The sequence below is a fragment of the Protomyctophum parallelum genome, assembly GCF_964188405.1.
Source record: "Protomyctophum parallelum genome assembly, chromosome: 2".
NCBI classification, from domain to species: Eukaryota; Metazoa; Chordata; class Actinopteri; order Myctophiformes; family Myctophidae; genus Protomyctophum; species Protomyctophum parallelum.
In genome coordinates this window covers 17,997,569-18,014,852 of record NC_139699.1, presented here as the reverse complement: position 1 = coordinate 18,014,852, position 17,284 = coordinate 17,997,569, and the positions used below count along the sequence as shown (strand labels likewise).

The window sequence follows — 17,284 nt, the reverse complement described above, 5'->3', positions numbered from 1 at the left end:
CATTTTTTTAAATTTTGAACTTTTTTTTTAACCTCGCTTTTCATCATTTTTGAACATGGGCTATAGCCCCTACCGTAGGGCATACTATAGCACGCCGTTTTTCATCATTTTTGAGGATTTGAAAAAAAATCAAAATTATAGTCCAAAAGGCTCAAGAAGATACAGTATCTGACTGAAATCAAGACAAATGTTGTGGGAGCATTTAAGAGCAGCAAAAAATAAATGGACATTCATTTAGGAAAAAATAAAGTTATAAGTTAAATGTAATCAAAGTATAGCTTACATGCAGGGAATAAAATCGGTCCCTGGAAGACAAAATATATCCCTCATGGAGGTACATTTAAAGAACAGATCACAAACGAGCAACACTCGTTTTTTCATAATTTTCCCCTTTTTTCAATGGAGTACAAACACTGTAGAGAACCTGGGGGTTATCATCTATGAAACGGCAACACAATATAAAAATAAACCATTTGAATACAACAAATTGAGCAGGGCACCGCAGGGAGTTGAACCCCATTCTGGTAAACCAGGAAGTACCACAACCAGTGCCTTGGATTGTTTTGTTGTAATATACAGCAATCACATTCATTTACATTTCTCCTTTTTTTCGAAAAACGGAAAACGGAAAATCGAGAAAACGGAAAACGGAAAACGGAAAATCGAGAAAACGGAAAACGGAAAATCTAGAAAACGGAAAATCGTGAAAACGGAAAACGGAAAATCGAGAAAACGGAAAATCGAGAAAACGGAAAACGGAAAATCGAGAAAACAGAAAATCGAGAAAACGGAAAATCTTGAAAACGGAAAATCGAGAAAACAGAAAATCGAGAAAACGGAAAATCGAGAAAACGGAAAATCGAGAAAACAGAAAATCGAGAAAACGGAAAAACTTGAAAACGGAAAATCTTGAAAACGGAAAATGGAAAATCGAGAAAACGGAAAATCGAGAAAACGGGAATCGAGAAAACGAGAAAACGGAAAACGGAAAATCGAGAAAACGGAAAATCGTGAAAATCGAGAAAACGGAAAACGGATAATCGAGAAAACGGAAAAACGAGAAAATGGAAGACGGAAAATCGAGAAAACGGAAGATTGAGAAAACGGAAAATCGAGAAAACGGAAAATCTTGAAAACGGAATATCGAGAAACAGAAAATCGAGAAAACTGGTAAACCAGGAAGTACCACAACCAGTGCCTTGGATTGTTTTGTTGTAATATACAGCAATCACATTCATTTACATTTCTCCTTTTTTTCGAAAAACGGAAAACGGAAAATCGAGAAAACGGAAAACGGAAAATCGAGAAAACGGAAAACGGAAAATCGAGAAAACGGAAAACGGAAAATCTTGAAAACTGAAAATCGAGAAAACGGAAAATCTTGAAAACGGAAAATCTTGAAAACGGAAAATCGAGAAAACGGAAAATCGAGAAAACGGGAATCGAGAAAACGGAAAATCGAGAAAACGGAAAATCTTGAAAACAGAAAATCGAGAAAACGGAAAATCGAGAAAACGGGAATCGAGAAAACGGAAAATCGAGAAAACGGAAAATCGAGAAAACAGAAAATCGAGAAAACGGAAAATCTTGAAAACGGAAAATCTTGAAAACGGAAAACAGAAAATCGAGAAAACAGAAAATCGAGAAAACGGAAAATCTTGAAAACGGAAAATCGAGAAAACGGAAAATCGAGAAAACGGGAATCGAGAAAACGGAAAATCGAGAAAACGGAAAATCGAGAAAACAGAAAATCGAGAAAACGGAAAATCTTGAAAACGGAAAATCGAGAAAACGGAAAATCGAGAAAACGGGAATCGAGAAAACGAGAAAACGGAAATCGGAAAATCGAGAAAACGGAAAATCGAGAAAACGGAAAACGGATAATCGAGAAAACGGAAAAACGAGAAAATGTAAGACGGAAAATCGAGAAAACGGAAAATTGAGAAAACGGAAAATCGAGAAAACGGAAAACGGAAAATCGAGAAAACAGAAAATCGAGAAAACGGAAAATCTTGAAAACGGAAAATCGAGAAAACAGAAAATCGAGAAAACGGAAAATCGAGAAAACGGAAAATCGAGAAAACAGAAAATCGAGAAAACGGAAAAACTTGAAAACGGAAAATCTTGAAAACGGAAAATGGAAAATCGAGAAAACGGAAAATCGAGAAAACGGGAATCGAGAAAACGAGAAAACGGAAAACGGAAAATCGAGAAAACGGAAAATCGTGAAAATCGAGAAAACGGAAAACGGATAATCGAGAAAACGGAAAAACGAGAAAATGGAAGACGGAAAATCGAGAAAACGGAAGATTGAGAAAACGGAAAATCGAGAAAACGGAAAATCTTGAAAACGGAATATCGAGAAACAGAAAATCGAGAAAACTGGTAAACCAGGAAGTACCACAACCAGTGCCTTGGATTGTTTTGTTGTAATATACAGCAATCACATTCATTTACATTTCTCCTTTTTTTCGAAAAACGGAAAACGGAAAATCGAGAAAACGGAAAACGGAAAATCGAGAAAACGGAAAACGGAAAATCGAGAAAACGGAAAACGGAAAATCTTGAAAACTGAAAATCGAGAAAACGGAAAATCTTGAAAACGGAAAATCTTGAAAACGGAAAATCGAGAAAACGGAAAATCGAGAAAACGGGAATCGAGAAAACGGAAAATCGAGAAAACGGAAAATCTTGAAAACAGAAAATCGAGAAAACGGAAAATCGAGAAAACGGGAATCGAGAAAACGGAAAATCGAGAAAACGGAAAATCGAGAAAACAGAAAATCGAGAAAACGGAAAATCTTGAAAACGGAAAACAGAAAATCGAGAAAACAGAAAATCGAGAAAACGGAAAATCTTGAAAACGGAAAATCGAGAAAACGGAAAATCGAGAAAACGGGAATCGAGAAAACGGAAAATCGAGAAAACGGAAAATCGAGAAAACAGAAAATCGAGAAAACGGAAAATCTTGAAAACGGAAAATCGAGAAAACGGAAAATCGAGAAAACGGGAATCGAGAAAACGAGAAAACGGAAATCGGAAAATCGAGAAAACGGAAAATCGAGAAAACGGAAAACGGATAATCGAGAAAACGGAAAAACGAGAAAATGTAAGACGGAAAATCGAGAAAACGGAAAATTGAGAAAACGGAAAATCGAGAAAACGGAAAATCTTGAAAACGGAATATCGAGAAACAGAAAATCGAGAAAACTGGTAAACCAGGAAGTACCACAACCAGTGCCTTGGATTGTTTTGTTGTAATATACAGCAATCACATTCATTTACATTTCTCCTTTTTTTCGAAAAACGGAAAACGGAAAATCGAGAAAACGGAAAACGGAAAATCGAGAAAACGGAAAATCGAGAAAACGGAAAACGGAAAATCTTGAAAACAGAAAATCGAGAAAACGGAAAATCTTGAAAACGGAAAATCTTGAAAACGGAAAATCGAGAAAACGGAAAATCGAGAAAACGGGAATCGAGAAAACGGAAAATCGAGAAAACGGAAAATGGAAAATCGAGAAAACGGAAAATCGAGAAAACGGGAATCGAGAAAACGAGAAAACGGAAAACGGAAAATCGAGAAAACGGAAAATCGAGAAAACGGAAAATCGAGAAAATCGAGAAAACGGAAAATCAAGAAAACGGAAAACGGAAATCGAGAAAACGGAAAACGGAAAAACGAGAAAACGGAAAATCCAGAAAACGGAAAACGGAAAATCGAGAAAACGGAAAATCTTGAAAACAGAAAATCTTGAAAACGGAAAATCTTGAAAACGGAAAATCTTGAAAACGGAAAATCGAGAAAACGGAAAATCGAGAAAACGGGAATCGAGAAAACGGAAAATCGAGAAAACGGAAAATCGAGAAAACAGAAAATCGAGAAAACGGAAAATCTTGAAAACGAAAAATCGAGAAAACGGAAAATGGAAAATCGAGAAAACGGAAAATCGAGAAAACGGGAATCGAGAAAACGAGAAAACGGAAAACGGAAAATCGAGAAAACGGAAAATCGAGAAAACGGAAAACGGAAAATCGAGAAAACGGAAAATCAAGAAAACGGAAAACGGAAATCGAGAAAACGGAAAACGGAAAAACGAGAAAACGGAAAATCCAGAAAACGGAAAACGGAAAATCGAGAAAACGGAAAATCGAGAAAACGGAAAATCGAGAAAACGGATAATCGAGAAAACGGAAAACGGAAAATCGAGAAAACGGAAAATCGAAAATCGTGAAAACCGAGAAAACGGAAAATCGAGAAAACGGAAAACGGATAATCGAGAAAACGGAAAAACGAGAAAATGGAAGACGGAAAATCTTGAAAACGGAATATCGAGAAAACGGAAAATCGAGAAAACAGAAAATCTTGAAAACGGAAAATCTTGAAAACGGAAAATCGAGAAAACGGAAAATCGAGAAAACGGAAAACGGAAAATCAAGAAAACGGAAAACGGAAAATCGAGAAAACGGAAAATCGAGAAAACGGATAATCGAGAAAACGGAAAACGGAAAATCGAGAAAACGGAAAATCGAAAATCGTGAAAACCGAGAAAACGGAAAATCGAGAAAACGGAAAACGGATAATCGAGAAAACGGAAAATCGAGAAAATGGAAAATCGAGAAAACGGAAAATCGAGAAAACGGAAAATCGAGAAAACGGAAAATCGAGAAAACGGAAAATCGAGAAAACGGAAAATGGAAAACGGAAAATCGAGAAAACGGAAAATCGAGAAAACGGAAAACGGAAAATCGAGAGGATTTGAGGATTTGAAAAAAAAGAAAAAAAAAGAAACGATGGGTTATAGCCCATAGTTTTTTGATTTTTTTTTCAAATCCTCAAAAATGATAAAAAACGGCGTGCTATAGTATGCCGTAGGGTATGGGCTATAGCCCATGGTCAAAAATTGGATAAAAAACGTCTAAAAATAGACGTCTAAAATACGTCTATTTTTAGACGTGTTTTAGACGTCTATTTTTAGACGTTTTTATCCCATTTTTAGACGCTCGTCTAATAGCCCATACCGTACGGCATACTATAGCACGCCGTTTTTCATCATTTTTGAGGATTTGGAAAAAAGAATAACGATGGGTTATAGCCCATCGTTTTTTTCTTTTTTTTTTCTTTTTTTTTTTCAAATCCTCAAAAATGATAAAAAACGGCGTGCTATAGTATGCCGTACGGTATGAGCTATATAGCCCATGGTCAAAAATGGGATAAAAAACGTCTAAAAATACGTCTATTTTTAGACGTGTTTTAGACGTCTATTTTTAGATGTTTTTATCCCATTTTTAGACGCTCGTCTAATAGCCCATACCGTACGGCATACTATAGCACGCCGTTTTTCATCATTTTTGAGGATTTGAAAAAAATGGAAAAAAAAAATAACGATGGGTTATAGCCCATCGTTTCTTTTTTTTTCAAATCCTCAAAAATGAAAAAAAACGGCGTGCTATAGTATGCCGTAGGGTCAAAAATGGGATAAAAAACGTCTAAAAATAGTTTTTCATAATTTTTGAGGATTTGAAAAAAATAAAAAAACGATGGGCTATAACCCATCGTTATTTCTTTTTTCCTTTTTTTTCAAATCCTCAAAAATGATGAAAAACGGCGTGCTATAGTATGCCGTACGGTATGGGCTATTAGACGAGCGTCTAAAAATGGGATAAAAACATCAAAAAATAGACGTCTAAAACACGTCTAAAAATAGACGTATTTTAGACGTCTATTTTTGAAAAAAAACCCCAAAAAAAACGATGGGCTATAACCCATCGTTATTTTTTTTCCATTTTTTCCAAATCCTCAAAAATGATGAAAAACGGCGTGCTATAGTATGCCGTACGGTATGGGCTATTAGACGAGCGTCTAAAAATGGGATAAAAACGTCTAAAAATAGACGTCTAAAATACGTCTATTTTTAGACGTGTACGGTACGTGTACGGTACGGTATGGGCTATTAGACGAGCGTCTAAAAATGGGATAAAAACGTCTAAAAATAGACGTCTAAAACACGTCTAAAAATAGACGTCTATTCTTAGACGTTTTTTATCCCATTGTTGACCATGGGCTATAGCCCATACCCTACGGCATACTATACCACGCCGTTTTTTATCATTTTTGAGGATTTGAAAAAAAAAATCAAAAAATCAAAAAACTATGGGCTATAACCCATCGTTTCTTTTTTTTTTCTTTTTTTTCAAATCCTCAAAAATGATGAAAAACGGCGTGCTATAGTATGCCGTACGGTATGGGCTATTGAGCGCACATGCACGCGTTTGCGCACGTGCGCTGCTTCTGCATGCATGCGCTCATTGCGCTCCAACTCAGAAGAGGCAGAAGTTGAACCAGCGAAAGAACTCAACACAAATGTACTTTTTAAACTTTCGTTTTCCCTTCCCTGGCGGATCTCGAAGCTACAGATCTCGAGACAAATGATCTGTGCATTTATTTGAAATCGTTTTATTTTATTTATAATAAATTACTCATTTGCAATAGTATTACTGATCCATTGTATCACCCAGGCCCAGCGCATGACGTTAGGAGAGGAATCAGTTGCTTGCTGTAGAATATATTTGTGAGATTCTTTATCACAAACGTAGGCTAAATGCATGCATGTGAGACACATTAATTGTGTCCGAACATATGTTTTATTAATATTCATTAATTCCTGCCATGAAAAAATATGCTATCTAACATTATTTCATTGAATTGCGATAAATACATTAAAACTTCATTATGTAGGCAGTCATTTATTGGACTGCTGTTTCTGTTAACACCAAACGTCCGTATTATTATTGTGAGCAGAGCTTGTAGATCGGCTACTTTTGGTAATTCTTTACTTTTTTTACGTCCGTATTATTATTGTGAGCAGAGCTTGTAGATCGGCTACTTTTGGTAATTCTTTACTTTTGGTAATTCTTTACCAAAAGTAGGCCTACTCGATACAAGCTCACAACACGGACGTCGCGTTGCTTATAGATCGACTAACCTAATGGGGATTTCATGCAAATAAAATGTACATGAACCCGCGGACCTACAGCGCCCTCTACCGATATTGACGTCAGAGTCGGTGCTCCCCATACAGGGAGTATTGTCCGAAATCATCACTATAGAGTCCACTAGAGTCTGGATCCCCGTATGGGGGGTAGGGAGTAGGGAACAACCCTAGCAATTCGGATGCAGCCAGAGTGTCTATTAAGCCAGGCTTGCTGATCCCGGCTCGCCAAATCCGCCAGTTCTGAGCCTCGCTTGGCTTTAGTGGAACGGAATAAACCAGGCTGTAAAGATCAGGATTTTAAAAACCTGGTTTTGGCCTAAATCCTGGATTAGTTAATCCAAGTTTCGTGAAACAGGCCCCCGGAACTGTGGTTGAATTTCACACGCGGGTTTTCGGGAAGCATTTCACCGCAGGACAAGTTGACAACAACACGCCGGATGTTTTGTTTTTATGACTTCCGGCGAGAAGCTCCGCGCTGAAAGCACCCTGAAAACATTCCGAATTAAAGCTTTCACAATTTTAAGTCTTAAAAACATCTCATTAAACTACGAGAAGCCGATGTGCGCTCGTTCCGTAGTGACGTTAAAATGTCCAAAGTGTACATGGATAAAGTTAGTCGGTTGTATGAGCGCTACAGTGAGTTCGTGAGGAAGAATCCTTCAGCCACAGCTCACCTAGAGAGCACCGTCCGAACTCTGTCTTACCTCATAGCAGGTGAGCTCAACCAGGTCCAGAAGGACAAGTTCTGTGTCCCGGTTTCACATGGTATCATTGTGTAGTGTGTACTATAAAATGTCACAGTGTGAGCTTGTAGATCGGCTATTTTCAAATAGCCAAAGTGGTATATTTTGTAATAATCAAAATATACAAAGTAACTAACTAGTAGTAACTCAAGTTTTCAAATAATTGTGTTGCAGACAGTGGAGTAAAAAGTATAAAAATTTGGAAAATACTCCAGTACAGTAAAAAATGCCTTAAAATTTGTACTTACTGTAAGTACTAAAGTACAGTACTTGAGTACATTTACTTTCCACGGAAAGTAAATAATGTAAATGTACCACGGTGTTCCGACTGATATCAGGTTAGTTATACTGTGTGTAACCTGACTCTTCTTGGCACTTCTTGGTGCCTATTCCCCCATTTGACATTTTGAAAGGTGATATTGGTTAGTTAACAAGTTAGCTCTATATTATTGTGATGGTTTGTTCAGTAACCGTGTTATAGCTCTATAGTGTGATAGTAATCATTGCTATATAGAACATAGACCATTTGGTTTCATTTTACACTCTCAAGAGTTAGATTTTGGGGCAGCGGTGGCCGAACGGTTTGCGGAGCGGTCTTGATATCGGAAGGTCGCTAGTTCGTATCCCCGGGACCGGCACGTTAAAATTACCACCGCTGAAGTTCCCTTGAGCAAGGCATTGAACCCCTACCATGAAATGTTCTATGAGCAGGGCCTGGCTGTAAACAAGTTCTTGAGCTTAGTCCAGTTACCCTGGGTAAACATGGTAACTTTGCTTTGCTTTAAATTATTGTTAAACATCTGCATTACTAATACTTAAGTTATTTGACTATACGTCTACACAATTAGAGAATGTAGAATTGTTATTTTGATCAATGTTTGCCTGTTATTTCTCCTATGGTACCAACATCAATACAGCATGGTCTGCATGGACATGTGTACAACTTTAGGTCGATCTGTTTACTAATTTAGAAGGCAACAACAAACACATTGACATGTGTTGTGGTTGGTGTGAGCCCCCCCCCAGTCACATCAGTCACATCTGTCCAACGTTCAAATGGATATGAAGAAAACTATATGAAAAGTTTTAAAGTTACAGTAATTCATTATTGTGCGATTACACACAGAGCTACAAATTAGAATGCCACAAGATTGGACTGTTAACTCTTTAGCCGTGGGCTGTACTGTACTTATTTTCATTAAAAAGAGCAATTAAACTATCAAGAGTCTAACAGCAAAAAGTTGTTTTAGCTTACCCTTTGCTGTATAATGTGTATCACATGACATGTATCTGCAATGTACAATAATGTCATCTTATTTTGCAGGTCGATTTGCAGACTCCCACGAGCTTTCAGAATTGGGTAAGAAGTACACAGTACACCTTGACGTGTGTGTGCGTGTGCGTGTGTGTGTGTTAAGTTTGTGTGCATTAAGTATCATTAAGTAAAATAATTTAACTACATTTTATTAAAGTAATACGTTTAATTCTTTAATATTAGGCACACATGAGATGGCTGGTAAAATACTTTATAACTCCAAATTCAAGCTGTATAGTAGTATTAAAAACGCTGAAAAGGTAAGAAACGAAAAAAGAGAGCAGGGGAGAAATAGATTTGGCAGTGTATGAGTTAAAACAATTTATATAGATGTTTTTGGAAATCTCTAGGGGAAAAATGAATTGGGTCTGGAACGATGGAACCAGAAAATGCCACCACTGCTATGCCCTCCTATAGAGAAATAGCAGTATTCTGGTGGCAGTTTAGTTTATTATTGGGCTTGTTTTTGACATAGTCCTTTTCCTCTTGCGTTGCTTTCCAGTGTACTCGGCCTCCAACCTTCTGGTTCTGTTTAATGATGGCATTCTGCGCAAAAAGCTCAGATGCTCCCTGGATATGGTGAGTGAACGTTGGCTTAACCCAGAGCCTTCTTTTAGAGAGTTGCATCACCTCCGCTCACTTTATTGGGCCAGTCCACTCTTCTTCTACATAGACTTCTATAGGCGATTAAGGCGAATAGTGACAAAGCCTTGAACTTGAATGTTATGGAATGAATGCACTGGAGTCTATGAGCGTTTGTCACTATTTCAAGTAACATAACCACGTAGGCCTGTGCGATAAACGATTTGGAACAGACTTTGTTTATTTGGACGGTGTAAAAAAAAGCGGATCTTGCTCATTAAATCCCTGTGCAGGGCCAAAAGTCCAGCCTGATCCTGATAAACGCATAATAAGTATGAATCCGACACCAAATGAATATACCTCTCTCTGCCGTGTACTTTCACTGGTGCGCAAAGCTCACAACTCACTCGCACTGATCCACGCAGACACAGAACATGTCCCGACCTAAACACTGTGGTAAACATAGACATATAAAGGTAGACGGCTCTGGGGGCGTCTGTATCTCAACGGAAGGCAATATGGAGGCGATGGCGATGCGTGATTGCATCGGCAAAGCTTTCCCGAGGTTCCTTGCGAAGCATAGTGGAAGAAACGGAAGGGGACGTCGGGACGTTCGGTTCGGCCAATCAGAGGCGCGACTTGACTTCCTCTGCAGCGGCCAATGAGGCATCTATATTTTTTTATATCTATGGTTGTAAACTTCAGCCTTGTCTTATTCAAGGAGAACAAATGACCCCTGGTCCGTGAACCCGACGTGAAAGCCGCCTACTCTGCTCCTAAGGTGGTCAGGGGCATTATTCAAGGAGAACAAATGACCCCTGGTCTGTGAACCGGAAGTGGAAGCCTACTCTACTCCTAAGGTGGTCAGGGGCATTATTCAAGGAGAACAAATGACCCCTGGTCCGTGAACCGGAAGTGGAAGCCTACTCCACTCCTAAGGTGGTCAGGGGCATCAGGGGCATTAGGGGTAAGGTGGTCAGGGGCATTAACATTAAATTCCACTATCATTCTGTGTTGCTCCAGTCTCTCTCTCAGCAGAGGCTGCTGACATGGCTGTCAGTGCTGGAGTACGTGGAGGTGTTTCTAGAGATGGGTTCCACCAAGCTGTGGGGCGAGGCTGGACGCTGGATGGTCATCGGACTCATCCAACTGGCAAAGTATGGCTTCTTCATAACGAGGACGGGCTCATATGAATAAGAGCTCAATTATGGCTAATAACACACACACACACACACACACACACACTGGATCTAGTCACATTAACATATCACAGTATATTGACAATTTTGTCAGAAACTAGACAGAGTCATTTTATGCTTGGTTGCATGTTGTGAGTGTCAAGCTCTGTTTTAAATACATTTCCTCTCCATATTCTTTCCTAGAACAATTTTGCGCTTCGTTCTTCTTCTATGGTACAAATCTGGCATCCAAACGTCTCCTCCCATAATCCCGCTGGACAGGGAGGCAGATTTCTCTAACGGAGGTCAGTACTCATTAGAACGTTGGGTTGGGTCTATAATGCATTATAATCACATTTATATATAATCTAATCTAATATAATGAAACATGCAAGTATCTGACAATATATAAAGTCACAATACCAACCAACTGATTAAGCCAATTTTAATATAGGATGCCGCAATCTAAGATGGTCCAAAACAAATAAGTGACATATTGTCTGGGCTCTGTTGCACTCCAGATAATGCTCTCTCTGTGCTTGTGTCCATGTTTAAGATGATATATCTGAATCCATATTCTGTGTTTGTGTCCATGTTTCAGATGACAGCCATGTTTCTGTGCTTGTGTCCATGTTTCAGAGGACAGCCATGTTTCTGTGCTTGTGTCCATGTTTCAGACGACAGCCATGAAGACGTGCAGAGTGATCCATGCTTTGTGGGCCATCGTTCTGGTCGGGTCATGAGGCATCTGGGCACTGCTGGCTCCACGCTGCAGGCCAGACTGTGGGCAGCACCCGGTCAGGACAGCACGAGGGACTTCAAAGATGAGCTCAACGGAACCACCACAGATCTGAGCCTCTATGAGACCATCGCTGAGTCGGTATACATCGGACGACCGCTGGCACACTGTATCCTTCACATAAAGCATGGGTCTTCAACAGAGTTAGTTACTACAAATGATAGGATTTTTTTGAGCGGTGCAACCACTCCAAGGAACAGCAATGTCCGTGTCCTGTGTCGTCCGCCTATGTATGTGACGTTAATGAGCTCACAACGCCTCATGCTCTGAGCTCACAACGCATCGTGCTCTGAGCTTGCACATCGGCTATTTTCTGCAAAGAGTTTGGGGGGTAGTTTTGGGGGGGAAAAGGAGCAGACCAAGTACAGAGCCAAAGTATCGAGGGCCTAAAGTTGATACAGTATTGTGAGGTCAAGGTACCCTAGGGTGCCACGGCACTCCCTGTTAGAAGCCCTCTAGTCCACATGTCTTGTATTTTCCCTGAGTGTAAAGCATGCAGTGCTGTGCCTGGCACTTTGTGGAAAACGCTCCTGGAAGCCCTGGCTGGTCTCCGGTGTCATGGACCTCTCCAGGTAAACATGTTATTCTCATTATATTACTTTATCACTGGAATAACGAGGGGGTAAAACCTTAGAGTATATATGAATAGAGAAGGCACCCAGAAGAAACCCTGAGGCGAAATGGACATAGTGGCCGAATTTGTCATTGCAGCTCGAGCCAGCGCTGGTCCGTTGACTATCATTGCGCACGTTCATGTGTTTGAGGCCATGACACATGAACGAATGTTTCATACGTGAACGCGCACAAACGGCACAATGATAGTCATGGCAGCGTGTTCATGTGTTTGAGGCAAATCCGTCCCAGAATGCACTCTGTTCCTACCAGGAAGGAGGAGTGAAATCGCCTCATGCGCTTTTGAGCAACTTAATGCAAGTGGATGGGAGGAGAACTCGGGTGTCTTCTCTATTCATATATACTCTATGGGTAAAACAAACTAATAATTGGATCGAAACTAAAGCCTGCACAGAGCTACGCTTTGTTAGATTTTAGTCGACTAAATCTACAGTTGATTTAATCGACTGAATTTAGTCAAACGGGCCTTGATGGCGTCGTAATGCCTGGTTTTACACTTGGTTGCATGCTGAAAATCGCCGATGTACAAACTCACAATGCTTTGCAGTGCGACACGTTGTGAGCTTGTAGATCTGCTATTTTCAAGAGTGCAACAACCGAACACATGAAATGACTTGTCTTTTAGTTCTACTGGATATCTTCTAAACTAGTCCCTCCTTAACATGTTTTAAAATAATATTATTATTATTGTCTTTAGAGCCTAATCGTTCAAAAAAATTATATGCTTAGATGATTTATTTTTATATATATAGGATACATTTGCGCGACTGTAAAGACGAAACGGAAGTGAGGAGGAGGCTCCATATATATATATATACACTCATATATTTTACTCATGATAGAGCTTCCATTGCTCCAGACTGTACGACGGAAGCATTTGAAAATTGCAAGAGGCGACAGTCTGGCAACGCGAGACGACCATGGAGATGGTGAGCTGCTGTAGGTGACCTCTTGACCTCTTAACGGTTTGTTTTGTTCCAGTTTTGCGTTGCTCAATGAAACCAAGTTCATCAACCGCTGGGAACGCAGCGAGATGAGGAGGAGAACCTTCCTGCTGCTGTATTACCTCCTACGATCCCCGTTCTACGACAGATACTCTGAGTAAGATACTATATTACTCTGAGTAAGATACTCTATTACAGGGTTCCCCAATTAATTTTCCTCAAGGGCCATATTTTGACTACGTACCAGGCTGGGGGCGGAGTCGGCACGCGTGAGGTCGAGGTCTTGCCCTGAAATTAATGTTCAGGGCAAGACCCCATTTGAAAAGGACCCCCAGTTTGACATGCAGAGTCTACTGAACCCCATTTAAAGCCATTTATATCTGGGACACCCCCCCCCCCCCCCCCCCCCCAAAATAAATAAATAAAACCTTTTCTTTTTTAATTCTTCCGTGGGCCACAAGGGGGCGCTCGGCGGCCCACTAATTGGGGAACCCTGCTCTATTACCTCCTACCCTCTCCTTTCTATGACATACTCTGAGTAAGATACTCACACTCTTTCTATCCCAGTTATTATTTAAGCAGCACTATTGCTTAAAGTGGATCACTTTGAACAAAAGAATTATACAGTATTCAATCAATTATTGATTAATTATTTGTTTTTGTTTTTTACCCACAGGACAAAGATCCTCTTCCTACTCAGACTGCTGGCTGATCATGTACCAGGTGTAGGACTTATGGCACGTAAGTGACAATCAATTCTATAGAGCACCGAAGTCCTGACGTAACTCGCTCATCCCTTCCATTCCCCTGGTTCTAAAGTCCTGACGCAACTCGCTCATCCCTTCCATTCCCCTGGTTCTAAAGTCCTGATGTAACTCGCTCATCCCTTCCATTCCCCTGGTTCTAAAGTCCTGACGTAACTCGCTCATCCCTTCCATTCCCCTGGTTCTAAAGTCCTGACGTAACTCGCTCATCCCTTCCATTCCCCTGGTTCTAAAGTCCTGACGTAACTCGCTCATCCCTTCCATTCCCCTGGTTCTAAAGTCCTGACGTCACTCGCTCATCCCTTCCATTCCCCTGGTTCTAAAGTCCTGACGTCACTCGCTCATCCCTTCCATTCCCCTGGTTCTAAAGTCCTGACGTAACTCGCTCATCCCTTCCATTCCCCTGGTTCTAAAGTCCTGACGTCACTCGCTCATCCCTTCCATTCCCCTGGTTCACGGAAGTAATTTCTCTATGGAGAATAACATGGGGTGATCTTAATATCACATCAAATATCATATCAAAGTGTTGTGGTCCAAAAATAAACAAGCTGTCTCTGTGTTATTGTCAGGGGGGTGTCTCTGTATCGTTTGCAACAGTCAGTCACTCATATATGATACACAGTCTGTTTCTAGAGAAAATGTAACTAATTCAGTAGCAGTAACATTAGCGTTTTCTCTCAATCAGTTGATTCTTCATATCCATATGAGTGAAGCGGCCGGGGTGACATGTTTATTTTTCAAACGCAGTTCTTATATGAGGTGATCTAAAATCCCCCTATGGGGATTATAATGCAAATAAAAAGTACATGAACCCGTGGATTTGCGCCCTCTACCGATATTGACGTCAGACTTCAGTGCTCTATTAAACAAGTATAGCATACACTTCTAGTATAGACGCAGTGGTGGAAAGTAATTGAGTACTTAACCCATTCACTGTTTTTAAATGTTCAAACATGACAGATAAGGCACGAAGTGACATGCTGTGAGCTTGTATATCAGATTTTCTTTTAAATAGCCAATGTTCACATTAGTAGCGTGCAAAGACAGCCGATTAACCAATGATGGACCTCCTTAGACCAACCGTTACAGCCCAGCCAATCAGAAACTGTGTTTCAAAGCCACCGTCTCAAGGTGGAGGGTCTGTCACACACCGTCTTCTTAAGACCTTAAGGCGGAGGGTCTTAAGACGTCTTAAGAGCATCTTAAGACCCTCTTAAGACAGAGGCCTGCCTTCAGAAGTCCATTCAGCACTGTTGAAAACAATGGTGAAGTACAGGTGCTTTCCACTCAATGCAATAATGACATTTATGTCCAGATTGAGTTATCCTGAATGTAATTTTATAATAGATGTTTTGGATATGGGAAACGTATCAGTGTTACAAATCAGTGTTGTGAGCTTGTAGATCAGCTATTTATGGCGAATGTCCAAGCTCTACAAGCTCACGAGCTTGTAGGTCTGCTATTTTTTTAACGACTGACGTAGAAACATAGCTTTTTCAGAAAACTGTCAGGATGTAGAAGACACTTTTAGAATCTGATCTCAGGTCAGAATGGGTTAAAGAATACTTTTATGCTTCAGGGCCTCTGATGGACTAATAATATGATCCCCGATCATCACAGGGCCTCTGATGGACTACCTCCCTGTCTGGCAGAAGATCTACTTCTACAACTGGGGTTAAACATCTGGGATTGTGAGCGGCTCCTGTCAGTTCTCTGCTGTGGCCACCAGGTGGGGGGGGGGGGGGGGGGGGGGGATCACACGCTGGTTTAATTTGAACCACAGGGGAGGCCGCAATTGTCCCCAAAGCCAGACATGATGTCACTGTTCTGGCAAAGAGTGGCAGACAATCCGTGATGTGGAGACTGTAATCTGCCTCTGATGGATATTTAACCAGGTGATTCTGAACCCACCAGACCTCCCATTTGATACATAGCAGACCTACAAGCTCGTATGAGCTTGTAGATCTGCTATTGTAATCTCTGCGACCCCAGTGCGTGCACTGTAAAATCCTCAGTGTTCACTCATGTAGCCTGCTGGGACCAATACCATTTTTGGCTTTCTGAGTGGAAATAACGTTATGGAACAAATGGAACCAAATGGACCCGTAGTCGTATACGGGTCCATGCGGTCCTATTTGTACTCTGAGAGTTACCCCTCGTGGTCCCCAGACCTTACTTTGAGAAACGGTGTAATAATGTGTTAATAAGACAAAAGAAAATGTAGTAATATTTTCATTCTTACATTCATAATTTTGGAGTAATATTTGATTCCTGTAATTTAGGCATGTTTTTTTTGTTACAGTTTTGATAGATGTGTGTGCATCCACAGTAAATCTTTTATCTGACTTTTCTTTTTGAGAGGCACTAGCCCCTCCAATGCCTGTCTTTTGAGATTACGTCCGATGGCAGCCAAGTCTATGGACTTTTAATGTTTGTTTAGAGAGCACAAGTATATGGACTTTTAATGTTTGTTTAGAGAGCACAAGTATATGGACTTTTAATGTTTGTTTAGAGCACTTAACGGACATCTAATGGTAGCCAAGTCTATGGACACTTAATGTTTGTTTAGGACACTGACGTAATGGCGTGAGACCGTGTGATACATCTTGATTTATATACAATAATAACACAATAACAAACATTAAGAGTCCATAGACTTGGCTGCCACATGACGTCACGAGTGAAAAGCAGATGTTGGAGGGGCTAGAGCCCCTCAAAACAATGGAAAAACACTAGTATATCTGGCTGCCTGGCCGGTATAATTGTACCAAATGTGAAACTAGCCTAAAGCTTTGAGGAGCCAGCAGCCAGGACAACTGTCAGTTATGAATGTACATTTTCTTTCACACAACTGTCAACCATTTGCCTGTAACGGTTCTATTTTTCTTGTTTTTCAATATGGTCTATGGATTGAGTGTTTTCAAAAAGTGCTGTGGATATACATTGTTTTGCCAGCCGATGAGTTTGAAGAACATGTCAAAGGTGTACTCTGTGTAGACCACATTCAATATTTAATTCTTTGTGACCGTTTAAAACCAGCACTAAAGATTTAGCTGTGAATGCAGTTGCAAAAATGAATGCCTTTTGAAATTGTATTTTTAACTTATATAACATTTAAATTATTACCTGCGTCAAGGCTAATCCAGCAATTAAGCACTCATGTAAATTATGTTGTGATCTTTTCAGTGTTTTATGACGGTGTTAATTGACATTCATTGAATATAAACAATCGTGTTTTATGACAGTGTTAATTGACATTCATATTAATTGCAGACACTAGGCATAATGAAAATGATAATCCTCATACGATGACCAATATATAACTTATTCT

At 40.0% G+C, this 17,284-nt stretch overlaps 1 protein-coding gene across 1 annotated transcript; it reads left to right on the top strand.

Annotated features, from left to right (window-relative positions):
- The first annotated feature begins 7,464 nt into the window (after nt 1-7,464).
- Nucleotides 7,465-15,965, top strand: pex16 (peroxisomal biogenesis factor 16). The gene is made up of 10 exons (XM_083760158.1): nt 7,465-7,709; nt 9,063-9,098; nt 9,556-9,632; nt 10,659-10,792; nt 11,018-11,118; nt 11,491-11,721; nt 12,112-12,184; nt 13,227-13,346; nt 13,866-13,930; nt 15,574-15,965. The coding sequence occupies exons 1-10, from the start codon at nt 7,583-7,585 to the stop codon at nt 15,630-15,632; spliced, it is 1,023 nt and encodes a 340-aa protein (XP_083616284.1). The 5' UTR covers nt 7,465-7,582; the 3' UTR covers nt 15,633-15,965.
- The last annotated feature ends 1,319 nt before the right edge of the window (nt 15,966-17,284 follow it).